This window comes from Lates calcarifer, linkage group LG13, assembly GCF_001640805.2.
Source record: "Lates calcarifer isolate ASB-BC8 linkage group LG13, TLL_Latcal_v3, whole genome shotgun sequence".
NCBI classification, from domain to species: Eukaryota; Metazoa; Chordata; class Actinopteri; family Centropomidae; genus Lates; species Lates calcarifer.
In genome coordinates this window covers 3043566-3066344 of record NC_066845.1, presented here as the reverse complement: position 1 = coordinate 3066344, position 22779 = coordinate 3043566, and the positions used below count along the sequence as shown (strand labels likewise).

At 39.9% G+C, this 22779-nt stretch overlaps 1 protein-coding gene across 1 annotated transcript in view; it reads left to right on the top strand.

Moving 5' to 3' along the window:
* Positions 1-17370: 17370 nt before the first annotated feature.
* si:dkey-215k6.1 (transmembrane protein 132C) overlaps positions 17371-22779 on the top strand; it is a 225629-nt gene continuing 220220 nt past the window's right edge. The window contains 1 exon segment of the mRNA XM_018671676.2: positions 17371-18271. Within this exon segment, the coding sequence (XP_018527192.2) occupies positions 18190-18271 (82 nt within the window). The 5' untranslated portion in view covers positions 17371-18189.

The following is a 22779-nucleotide window of genomic DNA, read 5'->3' as shown; positions in this document are numbered from 1 at the left end:
TTTGTGCAGTAGGGAGAGCTCCAGTATTTCTTGTAATTTCATTGCAAATATGGGTTCTGTTGTGTGCCTGGAATGTCTGAACATGATCCATTTTATGTAACTGGCCAAGGGGGAATATACTTGTAATCCACTCCGTGAAAGGGTGTGGAATGGGTTGCAGTTTGTAAGCTCTTGTTTTATTTCTGTGATTGTCAGTGTCTTTCTTGAAATGAACTTTGGTGCTTGACCATTTGACTTGACAAAACAGGTGTTGCTATATTAGCATTAATAAATACATGCCACTGCCAGATGCTAGCTTGCTGGCATGGCTTACTGACACACTTATTATTAATGTTATTTGTTATACTGTCTTTTTTGCAATAAGTCAAAAGGGGGAAACATCTTTTACCCTGTGGCCCCTTTTGGCTTGGTATGATGAGGCAGAAGTACATCCTGGTCAGTATTTTGTCATGAGACTCTTGTCCTGTTTCAGGACACTTTACTCTCTACCTGTGGACTAACCTCTTGACCAAAAACACAACAGATGCATTAAGTCATTAGAAGAATTAAGAGAGGAAATATGAGTGATTAATCCCTGCAGGTCATACTGAACAAATGTCCTCTTAGTATCCCTGTGCTGATTACATATGCTTCAGCATGGATGAGTGTATTGAGAGAATGACATCGTTCCTGTATATATTGTTCTGTTTCTGAAAGCCCTACAAGCTCCTTTCTAGAGCAGAAAACAGAACTGAGACCAGGTCAACAGCTATTGGATGATAACACGATTCATCATTATGCACAGCGCTATAGAAGATTTGCTGTGATCATCTGACTCACACATTAACAAAGCAGCTTGTCAATGCTGCCAAACAGTTCTCTAATACGTTAGACATTTCTATTGTTAATCCTTGGGGTCAGTGCCAAGTGTTAAAATCTGGTTGCAGGACATACTACACCTTACAAAGAGGTGACATTGCTCAACAGCAGGAAACAAAGCTAGTGTTGTGTTGGTGTGGTACCTTTCATCATGCTCTCCACATTTAAATATGATACAAAAACGCCCACATGTGATAGGTTTGTGTAAGGCAGCAACTATTATCTGTGTGTCATCATTATTGTTTATTCTTCACAATTATTTTTTTTTCAATTATTATTTCTTCAAAATGTCAGTGAATTGTCTAGTCTGTAAAATAAGTTTTCCAGAGTTTCATGTCTATTGCTTGTTTTGTATATTGTAGTCCAAAAACCTGAAGAAGTGATATCAGTGCACATTGTGTTTTTAGTGGAAGGTGTGTGAGTGACTGGACAGTTTTATATGATATTTCCAGGCTTGGTGTGTAAGGATGTCTGAAAGTGTTTATTCAGTATGCACAGACTGTGACTGATAATATTTGCTCTTTGTACTTTCTCTGTTAGAGGTCCAGCATCCTTTGGAGACAATCTCTCTATTCTCACTAACAAAGTTTACGTATGCTTTTACACATGTAAAACACCCTGATGAAGTCCCTGCACTGAAATGGTTAATTATAGAGGAATCCCTTTAAGTAAGTCACAGAATAGATGAAAGCATAGTAGAATCAGGATTCAGTAGTTGAGTTAAGAGGAAGTAAATATGGGAAAAGTAACAAGGGATAATTTTTCAGTTCATCAGGCAGTGTGCTTCTTTTTAAAGAGGATGAAAATTTAGTGTTACTGACACACTTATTATTAATGTTATTTGTTATACTGTCTTTTTTGCAATAAGTCAAAAAACATCTTTTACCTGTGTTTTGCTTGTATGATGAGCAGAAGTACATCTGTCAGTATTTTGTCATGAGACTCTTGTCTGTTTCAGACACTTTACTCTCTACCTGTGACTAACTCTTGACCAAAACAAACAGATGCATTAAGTCATTAGAAGAATTAAGAGAGAAATATGATGATTAATCCTGCAGTCATACTGAAAATGTCTCTTAGTATCCTGTGAAATTTAGTTTTGCAGGAGAAATTACACAAGAGAAGGTCTGTGTGATCTGGTTGTCCTCCAGCATTTGTGCCAAGTGTGGCTATTCATTTGCTTTGTCCGTTTTTGATAAGAGTGTGCATACATGGAGAGTTGCCTCTGTGCAGGTCTCTATTTGTGCCTCGTTATGTGTATAAATGTGTGTCTGTTTGCCTGTGCCTCTTTGTGGCATGGGCAAACTGTTTTCATTGGTGTTTAGTGTGTGTAAGTGTCTTTTTTGTGTGTGTGCCTATGTGTGGGTGAAGCTGAACAAATAAAGCTAGTTTCCTCTTTGATTGTGTTCACAGTGTCAAGCACTCAGTCTGTAATTAGCACACAGACAGCCATCTGTCCAAACAACCAGCTCAAAACAACTCCTGTCCTGCTCACTTTCACTGCTATCACAGCATCCATCCATCCCTAACTCTCTCTTATTTGCTCGCACTTCTCTCCATCTGCCTGTCTGCCTCTGTCTCTATCTATGTACCTCCATCTCACACTGTCTCCTTGTACCTTTACATTTTTGTTGTTTGCTCACTTTCTAACTCCATCTGTCTGTCTTCTTCTATTTTCTCATTTTCCATCTTTCTGTGTTTGGATTGAAAAAGTCTGACAACTTTATCCAAAACACTGAACCGAAACGTAATAGCTCGATCCTTTCCTGTCTTTTGATGGCTCAGTGTGCTCCACAGACTCTGAATAACTCGCCAAACTGTAATCTAATACAGTGGCATTTCTAGCAAAGAACTGTAACCATAGCAGAAAAGTGGAAAAACAGATTCATATAGTAATAATAGTAATAGTAATAATGTGAACCATCACTGAAAATTATTATTTCTTTTAAAATTATTAATATCAGTAGCAATTTAGTGTATCCTAAATAGGAAATAAACACAGGCATAAAGCATGTATTTTAAGTAAAAGGCACTAATTTCTGCATTTTATATCTACAAGAGAAACTCTCCATTTTCTGGACACTGTTAAAATGATTTTTGGGAAATGCCTCCAGCACAGTGTGACTTCAGCTCTCACCGTTTAAGGAAATCACCACTGTCCCATCTTCCCTTTAACTGTGTTCTGTGCTGTTTTTTGCTGACACTGCTTTGTTTTGGTTGCAACAAAGTCATTGTGTTAGCCTTTAACCTGAAATTCACAGTTTTGTATTTCATCTTCTCCCTTGTGTTTTTATAATGCAATGCTATTTTTTGCTCTGAAGAACTAGCTCAGTATCCTTAGGAATTACATCTATATTGGTTTATACTGCAGCGCAGAGGGGTTAGTAGTGGATGTAGTGAAGTAGTGTTCCCTTTATATAGTGCAGTGGAAAATAATTGTGTAGACATTAGGTGGTGGGTGGGCATAGAGCTAGCTTCATAAAGTCACAACCTGTAATCATGATCTTTCTCTAACCTTAAAGGGGCTACAATCAATATTTTTATAACAATAATGTGTTAAATGACAAAACAATGTAGCTTATAATGATGACTGAGAACACAGAGAATTAACTCATTAATCTGAAGCTCCCTTCGGCTTTACAGAACTTTATAGTGAGTTTCAGTGTATTGTTTAGCTGTCAAGGCCACAACCTTACTGTTTTTGCTCACTCTCATTGCTTTCATAGCATTGTGTTTGGCTGCAGCAGTCAGCAAAAAATAAACTCTGTTTGCTAATATGTCAGCCATATAAGAAGTAAAAAATACGTCAATGTTATGTTTGCAACTTGCTTCTGCTGCCCCCTAAGTCACCAAACAAATCAGTTAACACAGGTTTAAACAAGCATTTTAGCACAGGAATAACAATTTGTTTCTACATTGAGGGGAACATTAAACATTAAGCCCTGCAGCTATACCAGCTACTAACAGGTCACAGCATATATTGAATGCCAGTAGTTGTCAATTACCAAGAGACAGTCCATAGATCTTCTGTGCAAACAGCTTATTATGATCCATAGTTACATTTTATTATCAGGTGACCTCTAGTAGCCTTAGTAATTATGACAGAAGCAAAGGAGGAGTTGTAGTATACAGTATAGAGTGACAAAGTTAAGCATTGGGGGGAGTTAGGGACTTTGACCCTATAGGTTGTTTGGCCTGGTGTCCTCCAATCTGTTGGCCAACTATCTTCTGGTGGGTCACTGCTAGGTGTTGGTTTCAGTTAATTTAATTTAATTTAGCAGAGAGAAATTAAACCAGAATACTTCAGAGTTGAGGAATGTCATTCATTGTCTATCATGATCTCAACAAAGTTCTTTGCTATTGTGCAGCACACTGACTTCTTGCTGTCTACCCTCAGACAGGGACATGTTAAGTAAAACCTGCCTTTTTGATGTTTGGCCCAGATCATATCCACAGTTAAGTTTTGGGTGATGCTGGGGTCAGACTGAAATCCACCTGGCAGGATTTACTTGCATGGTGTGGCTAAAAGCAGGGAAGCAAGCTTTGGTCTGATGGCCATAGAGTTTATCTTTTCTTAATGATCTCTTTACCATAAACATGATCATTCCCTGACTAACCATACCATATTTGCAATTCACAGATACTGTAGAGAGAAATGAGAGTTTGCAAATTAGACTCTTACATTTCTTATGCTTCACTGTCAAATTGTTGATTGTTATACATTTGCCTGCTGACACCTATTTTCATTTATTTGGGTTTCTTTTTGCCTCTAGTTTTTCTTTACTTAATTGTTGCTCACTCAAGTGAAGTGGCCTTGTTCCCCTTTCGTTATATGGTCCCATGAAGCATTTTGTGTCTGTTGTGGATGAAGGACAAATTGTGACTTAAAATTGAAATGGGAAAAGAGACTGAAGTAGTACAATATTGTAATCTGCAATAATTAATCTCAAAGTAACTCAGAGAACACCCAACTCTTTTTAGTTTTGGAATTATCCTTTAAAAGGAACTTGCAGGTAATTTAACTCAAAGTAGCAATAAAACATTTAAATAATTGAAGCTGGAAGTTGATACAAGTAGAAAGCCAATTCCCTACAATCTTCTTCACCATCGTATTCTAATGACTTCAAATTAGAAAACAGCCTTTTTAAGTTTGCTCAACAAGTCTTTTTCATTCTTCAAGGACCTCTCAATTATACGGTATATTACCATTCTGTGATTGCTGCAGCAATTTGATACATCTATTGTCAGTGTATTTTCAGCAGTGAGTCAATTTACATTTTTGTAGAGGAAAGTTTAACTTAAATGTGTAAAATGAGAAATGAATCACTGCAAATGCAAAGCAAAAATATCAGTTAGAATAACATTGTGTTGCTGCAGCTGCTAATTGCAGCCTTTGGTTCCTGTCACACACAGGAACACTAACACACACACTCACACATAGACACACACTCACTCACTCACAGGGGAAATGATCCAGTATGACAATATCCTTAATTCAGAGTGTTAGGGCCAAATTGTCTTAGCTAAGTGTGTGTGTGTGTGTTAGTGTGTTTTTGTGCTCCTGTGGGAGACAATCACAGTGAAATGAGTGTAATTAAGTTGCCAGTCGCGGCGGGCTTCTGTCGAGAATTAATATTTAGTGGCCACGTGTGTGTGTGTGTGTGTGTACGTGTAAAAATTGATATTAGCATCTTCCTGATGAGTCACCTCCCACCCCCTCTCAGGTGGCAAACATTGAGGCCCCCTGGGTAATCTGCCCAGCAAATTGGATGTTTGTTTGAATCGCTATTGCTTTTGCGTGTGTGTGTGTTGTTTGGATAAGTGAAAGCTATCTAACTGAATGTGTACATCTGTGATATGTTGAAATGTGATATGTCTCTCTCAGACTCACTCTCTGTGATTGTTCCTCAGTCCATTTTCAAATGTCTTTCCATTTCTTTGTGGGATTTGTGTATGTGTGTGTAAGAACAAATGAAGTATTGATCGCGAAAGTGCCAAAAAAACATTATTTAAACATTATTATTAAATCATTATTTAAAATTAGTCAAAGTTATTTGTAATGTTGCTATTAGTTTTACAGAAAAACTACCTCTTTATTTTTCTTTCATCATACAGAATGGTCAAACTATGTATCTTGCTGTTATTCATCAGTACAATGACTGCCATATGAACTTTTATTAAGAACACTTATTATACAATCAGTAGCCTCACACAGCTACATTGCAAGCTCAGTTTTTGCTGTAAAATTTTAGCCTGAAAACAGCGTCTTGAGAATCAGTTTGAGATTATTCAGATCCATAGCGATCAATCTACAAACACTCAGGCAATCGCATGACTCATCCCTGCTCTGAACACTCAATGATCAGCATGACTGAATGAAGCATGGTTCTGCAACTGCATGGCTTATTTCTGCCATGTCTTTCCAGTGGGGAAATCATCAGCAAACCCCTATGACAACTTAGTAAGTAGTGTCTTTGCCAAGTCACATGTAGGAAGAGTCCATGTTGTTGTCTCAGTGAAGGAGAGAACTGTCAATCATCTCTTGTTTGAAATGACATTGTGTCCAAAGCTAATTCATCTGTGGTGTTGATGGATGCCAATTTTTTAGGCTGGACACTGTTGTGCTGTAGCCACAACTAAGACTGTTTCAAACTTTGAGAGTGCACACACACAGCACAATGTGGACTAGTGTCAGCTTCAATATGTGTCTTTCAAAACTAGTCCTAAGTTGAAAGTTAAGAGTATTTTGTACTAAAAAAATGCATTTTCAATCTTTCTGCTCATGTATAACTTAAGGTTGATTATTGTATTTTTGCAGGAAAATTATATTAAGAAATCTAATGTATTGTATTTTTTGTATTCGGCTCTACTGTAATTTATATATCTTTTCTTAAGTAACACTGCCAGTTAATGGATTGGTTTTTCAAGGCAGATAATAGGAATAAAAGGCAAAGTACAAACAAAAATAATGAAATATTGATGAAGTTAATTCTACTTGTTGAATTGGATGATTGCAGAATTACTGTTTGCAGATGAGCAAGATTAAAAGACTAATTCTGCAGAAGAGTGGTGTTAGGAGTTTCTGTCATTCTACCAGTAAACAAAGTTTAAGGACACACATTGGGAAAGCTCTTTATATCCCTCCCTCTGTCAATACCGGCATGTCTGTGAGGTCTGTGAGCACATATATTACATGGTAGAGAGACAGAGAGGGAATGTGTGTGTATTTGGATGGGATGAAGAATGGCTGAGTAATCATCAGGAACCTTAACTATAATCTGCACTGAATCTCTTGTCCAACAATGGTACTTTCACACGCATGCAAATAGACAGACAGACAGACAGACAGGGTAGTATAAAGACAGGCAGACATGGATTGAAATCAAACACCCACTGGGTTCATGGTGAATATCAGCATTTGCTGACAACAGGGCCCATGAGTATTTTCTAAGACTTTAAGCACAGAAATATCTGTAAAACGATATCATGAATCTGGAGGGATTGTTCATTGAAGTGGTGAAAAGCTTCTCATACTGGTGCACTGCTCTGCCTCTCTGTGGTGCTGTCAAAATCTGACAACAAAAATGCAGAAAGAAAGCATGGTGCATTTGAACTGCACTAGCATTGAAGTCAGAGGGGTGGCCTGGTGGTTTGAGACCTCCTTTTTAAAAGATTGTGGCTCTGGTGGGGACCCAAGTTGTGTGATAGTTCGATTCAACAACCCCTCATTAGATACTTTAAATGTCTTTCACACCCATGTTGTACACCCCACAGGTTTTTTTTTTAATTTATTTTTGCCCATTTAGACTTATTTGCAGCACTGTGTGGGAGAGTACAGACTAAGCTTGACTGATACCTCCCTTACTCTTAAGTGATCTTTTTGTACCAAGTAGGATGACACAATGTACATATTTACCCTTCCATTTACATACCATTTACCTAACTGTAAGTGGTAAATTATTCTAGACTTTAGCAGTGGACTGATGAGTTTTGATAAGCATGTGGGTACCATACTGTGAAGAGTTCTAAAACAAATGAAATCTCATTGGAAGTAGATGTGATTTGGGATCTAATGGCACAGACCTTACAAGTGAAAAACTGGGTTTTACATGTTTTAGAAGAGGTGTCCAGAATAGGTGTTACAGTGGGGTTCAGAGCTATATTAATTGTGGTAAAGGTCTATGGAAGTTGTTTGAAATTATGTCAGAAAATATCTTCATCTTTCAGCTTTGACACAGTTTTGGTAATTGGACAAACGGTAGCTAAAATTCTCATGAGAAACTTGAAGTTGATTGTTTTTTCAGGTACATTCCACTTTCCTGCATTTTTGTCTGGCAGCTGGAGAAAAACAACTTGGTTAGATTTAGGAACAGATTGTAGTTGGGCTTAAATTAAGTACTTAAAGGTTAGATGGCCTCTCTTGTCATGGTTACAGCAATATATATATATATATATATATAATCAAGGTTTCATGCAAATGGTTTTCACACACTGAACAGCAGGCATTTGCGTGAAAGCCATGTGTTTTGCCAGCCCATCCATTTACCTCAACCTAATGCAGACAGTTATGTTGCTTGATTTCCTCCTTTGTTCTGGTCAAAATTACTACAGCGCCCAGAGGTTTTCTAACAATTACATAATAAGCTGCATGCACAGATGACCTATGTGGTCATTTTTTTTACAGGAGGGCAGCCTTCTGTTAAATAGAAAATGTGGGAAATGACTAACTCTATAAACTGCATTTCCCACAGCTTTACTAGGGCTTAAGTGAGATATTTTGGTATACATGTTAAATGAGCATTTTGTCAATTTCCCAGCCAATAAAATGTTTAATAACTCAACCCATACACCCCAGTAGGACTATTGCGCTCCTCTGTCCTCTGGATGACTGGCTGCCTGTGTGGTCACTCTAAGGCCTCTCTGATCATCTCATGCAGAGTTTTCTGCTCTGGCCTCATGGTGAAATGAACTCACTAAAGTTGGCAGTCATTGCCTATTGCCTAGAAGCTGAAAACCCACCTTTTTGTATGTGTGTGTGTGTGTGTGTGTGTATGTATGTGTGTATGTGTATGTGTGTGCGCGCGCATGCGCGAATGATTGTTTTGGCGGCTTTTGTTTGCCACTGAATAGTTTCCAGACCTTGGTTCACAGACCTTGGTCAGGGCAGAGATAACTTGGACTCAGTTTTGGCCACTTATGTACAGAAAATAAATCCTCATTTCCTCCCTCCACCTCCTCTCTGTCCCACCTCACAATCGTTTTCCTCCCATCCCAGCCTCCTCTCCATTGTTTCTTGATATTCTAGCCTCTCTCCCTCTCTCTTTCCTCCCCTGTCCTCCTCCTTTCATCCCTCCTTCCCCTGCCCTCCACACTCTCTCTCACAGTAATTGATAGCACCCGCTGCTGTTATTTCATCCAAAGGGCCCTGTAAACAAAATCGTCTCTGACAGAACCAATATGGAAATCTCAGGCAGTGGGGCCATGAGTTATGGCCTGCATCATAGTGTTTGTATGCTTGTGTGTGTGTGTGTTAGTTAGTGTGTACATTAAACAGGAAGAAGGGTGCTTTTGTGCATATATGTTCATGTGTGTGAGTGCATGTGCATTTGTGTATTTGCCACTGAGACTGAAGGGTGGTTCTCAGTTCTGCGTAATAAACTCTAGTGCAGCTAGTCATTAAGTTGGGTGCGAGTGTGTGTGAATGTGTGGCTTTGTGTGTGATGGAGAAGGGTCAAGGCCAAATTGACATCAAATGGTCTAAATTAGCCCCACTTGTCTCCATTGATTTACGGTGGGCAAGTAAATTGCATCTGTAGCAGAGAGAGGAGAAGTGGGGAGGGGCTAGAGATTTCTCTGTAATTGATCTCAGACCGCTGTTGGTGTGTGTTTGTGGCGACAGGAGCTGTACAGGAGAGACAAGAAGGCCATGTTATCATCATGGCTGCAACACTTACATCTAACCTTTTGCTCAAATGGCTGCTTAGTACATGTGTTTGGACAGTGGGGACCAGGGGGCCTCTGAAGACATTCAAGTTTTCATTAGTCTTTCAAATTTATTTTCAGTCTCAAACAAAGTATAGAAAAAAGCACTTATTAAGGCATAGGGTGTGAATCTCATAACAAGCGCTGCCACATAGTATCTTTTCATCTATTTTGAATATTCAAAGCACATTGAAAGGTTGTGATGTCCAGGAAGTTGAAATAACCATGAAACCAGGTATTTTTTAGATATATTCTCAGTTTGTCTGTAAACTGTGGATAGATCCACAATAACTGAGGTGTACTAATTACTTCAGTGCACTGCAATTTGCTCTGTAGCTACACAGAAGACTTCAGACACAGTGCACAAATGTAAATGTGTTCATATGAATGTAATGTCCTGCCACGGGCTTTGAGGATTTTATCAAAATGAGAAAAGTGGTGAATTCCTTTAAAATCATTATGTTGTCACAGAGAATTCTGAGGGTCATTTTAGGATGGATGTTTTATCAGTTTATTGTGTAAAATTTCTTCCCATGCAGACTTCCTTATTAAGCCCAGTAAAATGGCAAATGGCAAGCTAGTGACTATTACTGAGAGAGGGAGGAGGGAAAGAAAAGGAGGAGAAAGGGAGAGGAGAAGGCTGGTGAAGATGAAATGAGATAAATAGGAGGTAAATAAGGACAGAAAAGATGAAATAAGAAAAGAGTAGACAGTGGGACTTGGTGCATACCAATTTGTGCTTATGTGTAGACTGATTCATGGTGTGTGCATTTAGTAAAGTGCTAACCCTCCAGCTGTGTGTATTCATCTATGATATCTTCAGAAGTGTGAGTGTACTTCTGCGTATTTTGGTTTCTCTCTCTCTGTGTGTGTGTGTGTGTGTATAAGTGTGAGTGAGTGAGGAAGTGCAGATCTTGGTCTGTCCCCAATTTCAAATTGAACATGGGCAGTACGTAATGCAACACTGAGTTATTGATTCCCTTACACTCACACACACACATGTGCACACATTCACACACTAAGACATACACATTACTTCTCTGATTTAGCGTGCCTGACAGTGGTCTTGCTGTGCGTTAATATGGCAACAGAAACCAGTTGTAGTGAGACAGTAAGGCGTCCCCTGTCAGTGATCAACGCACATGAACACACACATACACCAGGATGCACATGCACACCCCTCCTCACAGTCTGGTTGGGCATAAGCTATCAGACATGATCAACACACATACACACATGAGCTTACAAACACACACGGACACACTCACACAACTGCACAATCCAAGCCTGAGCAGTTCTCTTCACCAGCCTTAATTGGATTCTAATGTATTCAGTTTGCTCCACTGAGCAAAGAGATGGCTATGGTTTTCCAACTGAAGAGAGAGACAGAGCGATAGGAGGTGCAAGGGAGAGAAAGTGAGATAGGAAGGGAGAGTGAGAGTGTGAGGGAATTACAAGTGAATAGGGAGGTTTGTCAGTAGCGGTCATCTTCCTCCAGCCTCTGAGTGGAGTGTATCGTCTGAACAAGCTGTCGACAGAATTTCTACAAGAGACATTTGACCTGAGAGAGAGGAGCACTATCTGTATTGCTCTCTCATCGTCTCTCTCAGTACTTGAACATAAGGATGAAAGTAGTATCTACTGCAGCAAACAAACCACATGTGCTTATGTACAAACACTGTTTTGATCCAAGAGCAGTATCTAAGGAGCACACCATGAGTGTCCTCTCTCAGTCTCACTGTTTGCCTTTGCCCTTCTGTGTGGCTTTAAATGAATGTGCTGTATACACTCTGGTGGAGTGGTACATAAATGGCTGAAACTGCAAACTATGACCTCCAGTCAGTGATAATCATGAAGTATCACAATTACTTTTTGAGGGAAGTGGAGTCATAATTTTAGCTATTAGCATAAACTTCATGATGTTTATTTGGACATACTTACAAAAGGCAAGCAAATGATTTTTTCAGATATTACATTTTCTGATCTGAGCTTACCATTCAACACATCCCTGTATACAGTACACAGTATGTGATCAATTAATTCATACACTGACAGAACTGACAAAGTTGTGTGTATGAAACACAGACAATAAAACCCATTAGAAATGTGCATTAAACCAACTGGGATATAACATACTACTGTATTTTACATATTCATAGGATTATAACCAAAGATATTAGACGTTTTAGGCTCTATCTGATATTTATGTTGGAAGTTTGAAAGAAATTCAAACAATTAAACCAATTTTTTTTTTTCACATAAACATATAACACAACAAACATTTTTGATAAAGATCCCTTAAATTTTGCGATTAAAAATCTGTGATCTCTGGTGGATAAACTAAGTAGTGGTGATACTGTTTCTAAAACTCAAACATCTTTGGTGTCTCTGTACCACAGTTTCTTTGTCCTTGTTGGCTGACATATATGCCAATATATCTGCAGTAAGGCTAATACTGACCAATATATCGGTACGAATGATTTATCTGTCAAGGTCTTAAGTGAAACAAGTCAAAATCGGAAAAACTTTATTGATTCTCAAAGGCCAATTGCTTACACACTTGTGCCTTTCAGGGCCCCCCCCCACAAAAATGTATATATGATAAACATGATGTAGGAAAAACTGCTGAGTGCTAATTGTAAGCATTTTCACCCCCATGGAACAGTCCACTTGGCAAAACAAGGCAGTAGTCTGCAATGTCAGGGATCTTAAAGATCCAGTGCAATGATTTCAGGCATGGCATTTCAGCTGAAAAACATTCATATGTAATTCTAATTTATGTTTACTTCACCAGTTTTCAGTGAGTTGAAGGTGCACATCCTGAGTTAATCATTTTGTCTTGTAATAGGCAGCATTCCTCTCTTGACAATGAAATTGACAGCCAGTTAGTGTTTTTATGGCAGTGTCCTCCTTCAAAAATACAAGAAGCACTCTGTTCACACAACAAAGGTTGAATGCTAAAATTAGAGCCAATTAGGCTTTGACTGGATTTCATAAGCTTCTGTTTTGCATCTGATGTGCATTGCCGTTATTTACATTAATATAATTGGGTGATTTCTCACCTAGAACTAAACTAAATGTTTTCATGAATTACCCAGGGAAAGATTATGGAGACATTCCCTGTAGCCTTTTAGCATAGCATGTCACTGACCATATTTCTTCCATGGCATATCAGTATTTCTACCTTAAATTGCTAGAACTTCAACACCCATCAGCAATTATATGAGAGTGACTCTTTTATTTCAGATTTTCAAATCTGTGACTGCGGAGATAACATTTTATATCTAAAATGGTTTTAGCTGAACAATTATAGAGGGTTTAAATTTCCACAGTCCTGACAGTTGTGAAACTTCTAGGGGACATGGCTTTTGTTAAACAATGCCGTGAAATTGAAAATGTTATACTCATTGGGCTGGACCTTTCACACTACACTTTGCAGACCTGCTTCTGGTAGGTCACTACATGATATAAGTAAGATTAAGTTTGACCAAGCCTGGTTCCCTTGGTAGAAGTTCTACCTCTGCACAATCCCAACTTCTCCAGAGGAGGCAATGGTCACACAGACCTGGCAGCTCCCTTGCCTGAATATGAGAAACTGTATGAATGGGAAGTAAAGTTTTGCTCAAAAAGGGCATCAGTTCTTCTTTTTTTTTTTTTTTAAAATCTTTCTCCTAAAAGGTGGATATTTTTACTGAACTTTAGTTGTGTCTAGAAAGGTTTGTGAGCCACTGATCTAGAAAAATAACACTGCTGGATTTGACCCCTGAATATTTTGGAAATTATTCTCTTTAATATTCAAGGAGGTTAAACTTCAGCTGGTCCTGGCCTCTCATTTTCCAACAGGAAATCTTTCCAACAGGAAAGTGAGACAAGGATTCCCTACAGGCATGAGATAAGTGTCAAATGATTCTTATTGCTTGTAATTACAAGAAGGCCTATTTCCTGAGATTTAGAGGGTTTAGGAAAATATAGAAGATAGAATAATAAGATAATTTTGGAAGGAATATTCCTCAATTCAAGACAAGCACTGATGAAAAATATATACAGCAGTACATGTTGACGGAGATGTGCTTCAGCAGAGCAAGAGTAATATGAGGTATTTTCTTTAAAAGATGAGTTTTCAGCCTGTGACAGAAGATGTGGAGTGACTGCAGTGCAAAGGTCATCTCCACTGTGAAGCCATAGGGAGAGAAGACGGGTGTGGTGATGGCCACCATCACCTCAGGGTGAGCACAACACAGCAGCAGAGTGACAGTGATGGAAGAGGGGTTCTTACACTTGTTTAGATGTGTTTCTGCACATGGCTGAAGTGTACATTTGACTCAAACTCAGCATGTTTATAGGTGAGAAGTAAAAAGTTGTTTTGTTTGCTCAGTCTGTCTTTTTCGTGCCTGATGAACGTTTTTTCTTTCTTTCTTTCTTTGAAAAAGTAAGGAGAGAAATAATGGGCCCACAAAACTTTTTGAGTTTTATTAATCTGTTTTGTGTCTCTGGAGGATGGCAAGATGTACAGCTGATTCAAAAAACTAAAAATAAGAAGAGTGGAGTTTACTGTGTGGTTTCTCACTCCTTATTTTCATATTCACCTGCAAGCAGGCACCTAACTATAGTGTGAATTCAATTCTTCAGTATCTCAGAATTTGACATTTACTAACGTGCTTGTATAATGATGTTAAACTGTTGTACTATTATCCTAGTCGATATGACTTTCTCTTCAGTTCTCACAGTACTCTTTAAAGGTGCTATATGTAAGTTTTTACCTTTGTTATATAGCAGTGTTTTTACTTTTGCAACATAGCATCATTAGCATGAACCACTGTTTATTTCAGCCATCATTGTGTTTAGAATATGCCCTCAGTGTTGCTTCCTCATCTTCTCATGTTGGACTGTGGGCAGACTGGATGCTACAATGACTTTGCAGTATTACAAAGTTGAGACAAAATGAACCTGGGTATTTGCTTAGCATGCTAACTGAAGTAGAAGAATAGAAATATTAGAAAAAGAAGGAAAGCAAGAGTTAACATTGGCATTGCTTTTCACTGCCGGAAACAGCTCTTTGGAGAGTAAAGTTATGAAGTTTGATGTTGAACTTGCAAATTTCGTCTAGACTGATAAGTAAACAGCTGTTAATGCTAACACTGGGTATGTAGCTATAGCAAAAACTTGCAAATAGCACCTTTAAATTGAACAATTGTAAAAGCAGTAGCTACTCAGGTTCTTTAGGCTCAAGCTTTGTCAGCCAGCTTTTAAACAAACATTTAATTGAGAGCAACATATTTGAATAGAGAATGGAGAATGAAGACAAAGTTCAGCAGGTCCACAAGCATGCCATAAAAAGTGGGACTTCTATAATTAAGGAACTGAGCTGCATGGGATTCATCCTGACTGAAGTGCAAAAGTAGAACAGGTCAGTGTCTGTGGTCAGCCTGGCAGTGAATAAGCACAGCAGGCAGTCCTATGACACTGAGTGAGAACCAGTTTTTGAGAGCACATTCTCCTTCATTTATCACATAATATCTATTACAGGTTGGATTTGAGGAGTTACATTCCAGAATGACAATGCAATCTTTGTGATGAATGCCTTCCTTTTTGTGATTGTAGTGAATATTTGCTACCTCCAGGTTTGTGAAATGGGAAAGATAAAATAATAGTTTGATATCAAATCGGCTAATTCATTTAGGTCTTAAAAAAGGGTTTGTTGTCTGCATCTTTTTTTTTTTTTGGAGGCTCATAAGCTAAAAAAATGTTTAGAACAAATGTCTAGATGAGCCATCTTCTGATATTTTACCAGCAGATTTCTTTACTCATACTTTGAAAGATATAGTTTGTTTTTTGTCCCTAGATACACAGAGAATTATCTGCAATTCTTTTTATTTTCTGTCAGATTTCCTCCAAACAGCCAGTGGGTCCTCATTGGTATCCAGACACTGTATTTGTACAAATATTACTTTTTTACCACATGCTTGCTGAACTAATGCCTTGCTTTGGCTGCACCCCCAAGAGGAATAGTTCAGTTAAAAAAAGATCTTTCAAGCTTAAGTCACAGGGAATGCTGCGGCCGGCTGAAGGAACAGTCATCAAGTGGAAATTAGAATAATATTTTAAAATGCACTGATTTGGTTCTGCTCCATAACATGGATGGATGGTGGCTGCCTAGACTTTATGGAAGTAGTCGGTTTGTGACTGGGAGGCCAGAAAAATGTGTTTTGGGAAAGTGAGTGAACAACGAAACAGGACAAGTGGAAAAAAAGCAGGCAGGCTCAGCCAAGCTCACATGTTAGAAAATTACAGTTGGAAGAACAGAGAGAAGTGACCAAAGAATAATGTGGGATACATCAAAGTTAAATTCACGAGGCAAGGGGCTTTCTTCAATGACACACTGTATACTGCTAATTAAGGACAGATGAGGGATGAACGTATAGAGAGGTCATCTTCTGCGAATGCCATCACTTAGTGTCTCTTCTTTGTGACACTAGGGGGGGCTGTCGGTCCTTCTTAGCCCCTTGCAGAGGAACCGTGGAGTCAGACAGACAGGGAGACAGACTGTAAGAGAGGTAGCGAGGCACACGTATCTCCGTCTCCGGAAATCCTCCCATCCCTTCGCCGACGGACTGATTTGCAATTCAATAAGTCACAATGTCATCTCTTTAGCTTTTACACATTTAGCTGACAAAGGGAACCAGGCATGCTGCCTTATGAAATATCGTCTCGGACTCAAAGAAGACCTTAATGTTCTCTCTCCTCTGGCTTGCCCCCCCCACTCACACTCACACACTTCCTGTCCTATCAATGGAAAGTGAATGAGTTTTATTACAAGGTGCCCGGTGTATCACATTTTGCAGTTGTACAAGCTGTCACACGCCACCGGAGGTGGGGGTTTGTGTGTGTGTGCGTGCGTGGGCGCGCGTGCACATACATGAGCGCTCGTGCGAAGTTGGCCTCTATCGATTACAGAGAGAACAGGTGTAGCGTGTGTCTTTGTATGAATAATGCAGAGAGAGGCTTTGAAAGGATAAACAACACGTGGATGGGCGCACACACGCTACTGACAAGCGCGCACACACAAACCACACAGAGAAACGAGCCTCTTTTTTATGACATATCTCCTCATTTGAACTTTTATAATTGTTTTAAACTAAGTCTTTTTTGCAGTAAAAACGCCATTATATAAGAACATCTATAGGCTATAGGTCTTTTGTTTACAGTCAGTGGGTTTTAATGCCGACATTAACCTATGTTTTCATATATTTTAGTTTTTCACGCTTTCTTTTATTTTGAAACAAACAAATATTTTAACCGTTGCTGTGGTTGCGGTATGAACGTCTGTATCCTCTTACAAAAATGAATAAATAACTAATGATAAAAAATCAACCATGAAAATGAATCTGAAATCATGAAAGAAATGACAAAAAGACCAAATAAAGTCCTAGACTCTCCATTGGCTGCTTAACTGTCACTCAAATCCTCAAATCCCGCCCCCAGCCTCCACCCTCCTCAGCCCCACAGCCTCCGCTGGCTCTCCTCCTCCTCCACCTCCTCTGCCGGCTGGTGGAAGCGTCAGACCTCCTCCTCTTCTGTCCTCTCCTCTCCTCCCTACATCCCGCGGACGAGTGTATACAGCCTCTCAAGTTGAGCCCAGACGCACACACACACACATAACACTTACTGCAAGAGGAGGATAGTCGGAGGATAGACAGACAGAGAGAGGAAGGAAAAGAGGGAGAGCGTACGGAGCTGCTGCCGGGCAAGCGGAATTTGGATTTTATTTAATATATGAGCCTTAAGTGACAGAGTTTTCTTGGCTTTTGTTGCTTCAAAACCACCTCTGAAGTGGACTTTTTAATTCGTTGGGGGAGTTCTTAGTCCACTCTGCTGGTTTGTTTAAACTTTGGAAGAAAGAAAAGTGTTACGAAGGAGAGACACTGAGGTTTTCCTCAGCTTTAGCCGTCCCGTTTGGATAAATAAAGCAGAGGAGCGCACCGGTGGAAAAAGCTCACCAAAGGGGAAAGGGGTTCATTCCTCAGTTCTGGCTCGAAGGAGAGACACCGCAGACTTTCTGAGGGGGGGATTTAAAAAAAAAAAAGAAGACAGCCTGCACCGGAATTGCCCATCGGGGGTTTCTTCTTTATTACTGACTCCAGAAGGATTTATAGTTTACTCCAAACCTCATCTGCGCGGTGTCTTAGGTCAGCCACAGTGGGAGCGCAGTTTGGTCAAAATGAGATTATTGATGGCACCGACGCGGTAGTAATCTGTCTGGGGGGGAAAAAAGAAAAGAGATAAAATATTGAAAGATCCCCTTTGTGTCCATTTTGTGAACAGTCCCGGAGATTTTTACCGACAGGAGGGATGGAGATGGTCTGGAGAAGGGAAGGCGCGCCGGTGGGATGTCGCCTCTGGAAGACGGTGCTGCTGCTTTTTTTGTGGAAAGGTAAGAGATGCAGATATCCCGCGAAAACTTGTTGCCAGTTTTAGACATTGTAGTTTCATGCGTTTGGGCTGGAAACCGGGAATGTCACACCCACTCTCAGTATATATATTTTTTCTTTTTTGTTTTATCCCCTTATGGTACGAAATGTTAAGGCAGATTTGCCAACTTTTCAGTCTTTGCCTTAATGACACCATTGGTTATTGTAATATCACTGCATTATGAGTTTATTATTGTTGTTGATGTTTGCCTGCGTTGATGTGCACTTTGGACAGGGGTGATGTCAGAAATTGTTCTGCAACAGATGAAGGGAAAGCCAACACAAAACTCACTTTACCCACCTCTCCATCTTACAAGAAAAGCAGTGTGGCGGTATATATGACCAAAAAGTCTAAAACTGCAGCAAGTTGCTTGTGACAGTTTTTGTGCCATATGGTGATGACAGACCGGAGGTTGCGTGTGCCAACATTGTAAAACTGCTCAGGAAATTTAAATGAAGCAAGTTTCATTTTTTTTCTCCCAGCCAAATGACGATCGATTAGCCCATATTCACCTTGATACCTCCTGTATGTGTGCATGTGTGCGGAATAATAAGTAATTGACTGAGCCGAAGCTCAAATGACAGATGCGTACTAACTGGTGCCATCTGAGACACGAGAACCCCGGCCAGTTGGAGGCTGACCCACCCGTGTGCCCGGTTGAGTTCTGACAGAAGAGACAGGATGGCAATGTGTTAATACACAGATACATCTAAACATGTATAAACATATTTGAATTTGAAGGTTGACCGCGCATGACATCCTCTGCGCTCTTAGTTTAGAGATGAATGTCCCCTTTAAGAGGTGATCTGAAGGATTTTTAGAAATGACATAAGGTCCTTTAAATCGAAAGAAGATCAGTTGTCCTCTCCGTCCTTTTGAAATATATGTATGATAGCCTCACTGGTTTCCCTATGTTAAATAATGGAGGTAAAAATATTATCAGATTCTTTCTTCAGCCTAAAAATTACATGCATTACAGAGAGATACAGAAAGAGAGAAGAGAGAGGTCAAGGTCTGTCTTATATGTCCGACTGTGAGAAGCATTGACTTCATTACAGAACTCTTTTAAAGGGCTTTTATGGATCTGAATTGTGGCGCGTGGATTATAAAAGCCATAGAACAGTTTAGACGGGTTTATAAGCTAAAGTAAAGCGTTAGTGTGCGCAGATGGCGATTCACTGTCTTGCCTTAGAACACTAAAACAGGTAGAAATAGTCTGAATTCAGGTCGGGTGACGCCGCCACCCACTTAGAGATAAAAAACGAAGAGGAGGAGGAAACATAAGATGAAGAAGGCAGACAGATATTTTGGGTCTGCAGCCCTCCGAGTGCGGTTCCTACGCCTCCGTTTTCCACACAAACGACAGTCCCTCAGCATTAGTATCACACTCCCGCGAGTGCAGGCTGTGTCGGTGTGGGCGCTTGTGTGTGTGTGTGTGTGTGTGTGTGTATTTTAATCAGCCCCGATCACTAACGGCCCACTGAGCAGTTAACAGTCGCTGTGTTGTGCGCTCCGGAGAGCGGTGGTCGCCGTGGCCACGGCGCACACGGCACACCAACAGGAGACCAGAGAGGAAACGTGCAGCAAGGGCGACTCGCCGGAAAACAGCTGTGACCGGCAAAACGGCTGAGTAACCAAAAGATGAAATCAACCAAGTACTCCCTCTATTCCTCTCCTCCTGTCAACTTCTCTTCTCTTCTCTTCATATGGGATGAAATAAAAAAATACAGCGTTTTCCCCTTTGCCCAGGGACTATCTGTATCCTTTTGTCTGTCAGTGCACATTGCTCTTTGACTGCTGTTTAGTTGCTCCTTTGGCAGTCTCTCTGACACACACAGACACACACACATGCATAGAGAAAGGTCCGTTCCAACTTGGCTGTGGTTAAACACTTTTTATTGGGCATTGGGGAGCTCTGGCTCTAATGGTGTAATGGTCACCTAAGGCTGTTTATAAAAGCAAAACACCAACCTTGCCTTCTCTCTCTCTCTCAGCCTCTCTCCCTCTCTTTCTCTCTTCTCTCTGTTTCTCTCTCGCTTTGTGGAGATCAGGATTCAAGATGCAAACCTTCCTCAGTGCCAGCGTCCACTTGTTCATGCGTTTTTTGTGCCTGTGTGTTTGCATTTATTGTAGGTGTGTGTTTTCAGCTAGTCACATAGGCCCTTAGTCACCTGTGCTTGTGCGTGTGTGCTTGTGTGTATGCTGCTGTCTGTAACCATACTGTTGCTGTCATCTGTAATACTTCAGAATTTTCCACCCACATATCTAACTCCAGCCACAGAAAAAAATAACACATTTAAACATATTTTTGCCCAGTTGTAATGAATGATACTAGAAGTTTGGTGAATATTGTGATATGACCAAAATATGGTTGAATGAGTCAAATTTAGATATTTGAGATATTTATTACAAATGAGATATTTATTGCCTTTTTATTTCCCCAGTGGTCCCTATTTATGTCACTGTCTCATTATTCTCTGAATGGTGTTTCTATTTTCATGTCACTTCATTTCATTGTAATTACATCACTGTGTTATTTCATCATACAGGTCGTCTGCAGGTTGTCATTGTCAATTTGTTCAAAAGCTGAGCATCAGAGAGATGCCTGCTCAGAGGCAAGCAGTTAAGTCTTGAAGGTTCAGAGGCTGAAAAGTCACTGGGGGGGTCATGACTTGGCTCTGTAATCTCAGCAGGAGGCCAGCTGTGGGCAGGCAGCTGGAGAATTCCACACACATAGTCATGCAAGTCAAATATGTAGTCGATACATGAACAATTAAAAAAACATCATCACCTAATTTCTAGCTGATAAAGCTTAGCTATAATAGTTGATGTTTTAGGACTGCCGTTTAACTGAACTGACTTATGGTTTTCAAGTTCTCCAGTGTTTGGTGGCGTGCCACCATTTTGTACTGGGCAAGCTGAGTTGAGAAAAAGAAACATCCACTTTTTAAATGCTGCATTTACATGCTGCACTATCAGTCATTAATGCAATGTAATGTCAGCTGATTGAAGTGTTGTTATTTGCATGCATGTGTAACTGCATAATGTGTTTTTGATTTGTAGCTGGCTGGTGTCATTTAAAATTGGTACATCAGGAAATCTCAACAGTTTCCACAGACGTTGAAAATCATAGCACATACTGCACTAGTATTTACAGTTTTAAACAGATTATCTCAGTTTTCACTATATCAGTTGAATGTCTTCAGCTTTGTTGAGGTTGCCTTTAAAAAATGCTTTGTGTGTGGTAATCCATGTGTTTCTGTGTGTCTGTGATTTGACTTTAACAGATGACAACAAACTGCTCCTTTTTAACTGTCGTTGCTGGAACAGCCATATGACCGAGGCTGTATTTTATGTGTCAACGCCTGGAAAAAAGCCTCCACTGTTCAAACTGTGTGTGTGTGTGTGTGTGTGTGTGTTGGCCTGTGTGTGTCTCTGCCTATGTGCTTGACTGCATTCTTCACTACACTGTTAACCTGTAGCAGAATGTCAGCACTATGCACCATTACTCATGCAATACAGAGCATTAATAATTACTGACGTAAAATCACTGACACACACGCACACATACATGCACACACAGAGAGAGAGAGAGGGAGAGAGAGAGAGAGAGAGACTGAGACTGATAGTCTTTCATCCTGTCCTTTCTATACACTGCTCTCTCTCTCACCTCTCTCTCTGTATCCCTCTTTGTGTCTCATTGTTGGTTTCATTCACTGGCTCGCTGACTCACTCAAGCACACTCTTGTATGCTTTAGTGTGCATGCACATACACAAACACACACACTCACAGACGCACATATGTAACACATTCAAACACCAACAGAGAGGACTGTAATGTGTAATGTAATTGATGCAAAAGGGGAATTTTTAGAGGGGAGAGGTAGGGAGCAAGACACTGGAAAGTGAAAGTATATACTGGTTTACCGTAGGAATACAGGTCTAGTAAATTGTGGATTTCATGTCCTTTTGAGCTTACATTGATTCCCTTTTCCTCTGCTGAACCCAATTTTATTACCAGTTTTGTTATCTTTAGCTAATTAGCCTGTTTAATAAGCCCATGTGTACACCATTTATTCCTTTTTTCTCATTGTCATTTCTGTATCTTGCATAAAAACCCATGCTACATGATGGGTAGAAAGAGTGTGAGCACTCTCAGGCACCTAGGAACACACAAAAATACAGTATATACACACAGAGGCACACACAGACAGACTCAAGAAGGTGGATGATAAGGAAAAGAATTGACTCTCATCATCATAAGTAGACCAACTCTTCTTGTCATCACATAGAGGAGGAGGAAGCGTTGGAGATGGAGAGATTGAAGAGGGGTATGTGTGGGGGGGGTGCTCTCTTCCCTTGAGAGCGCATTCATCCTCTGTGTCCCTTCCTTCTATATCAGTAAATCTCATCTAGAAGGAGACTGTTTGCTGCAGGGCTTGGACATATTTACACTGACACAGACACACT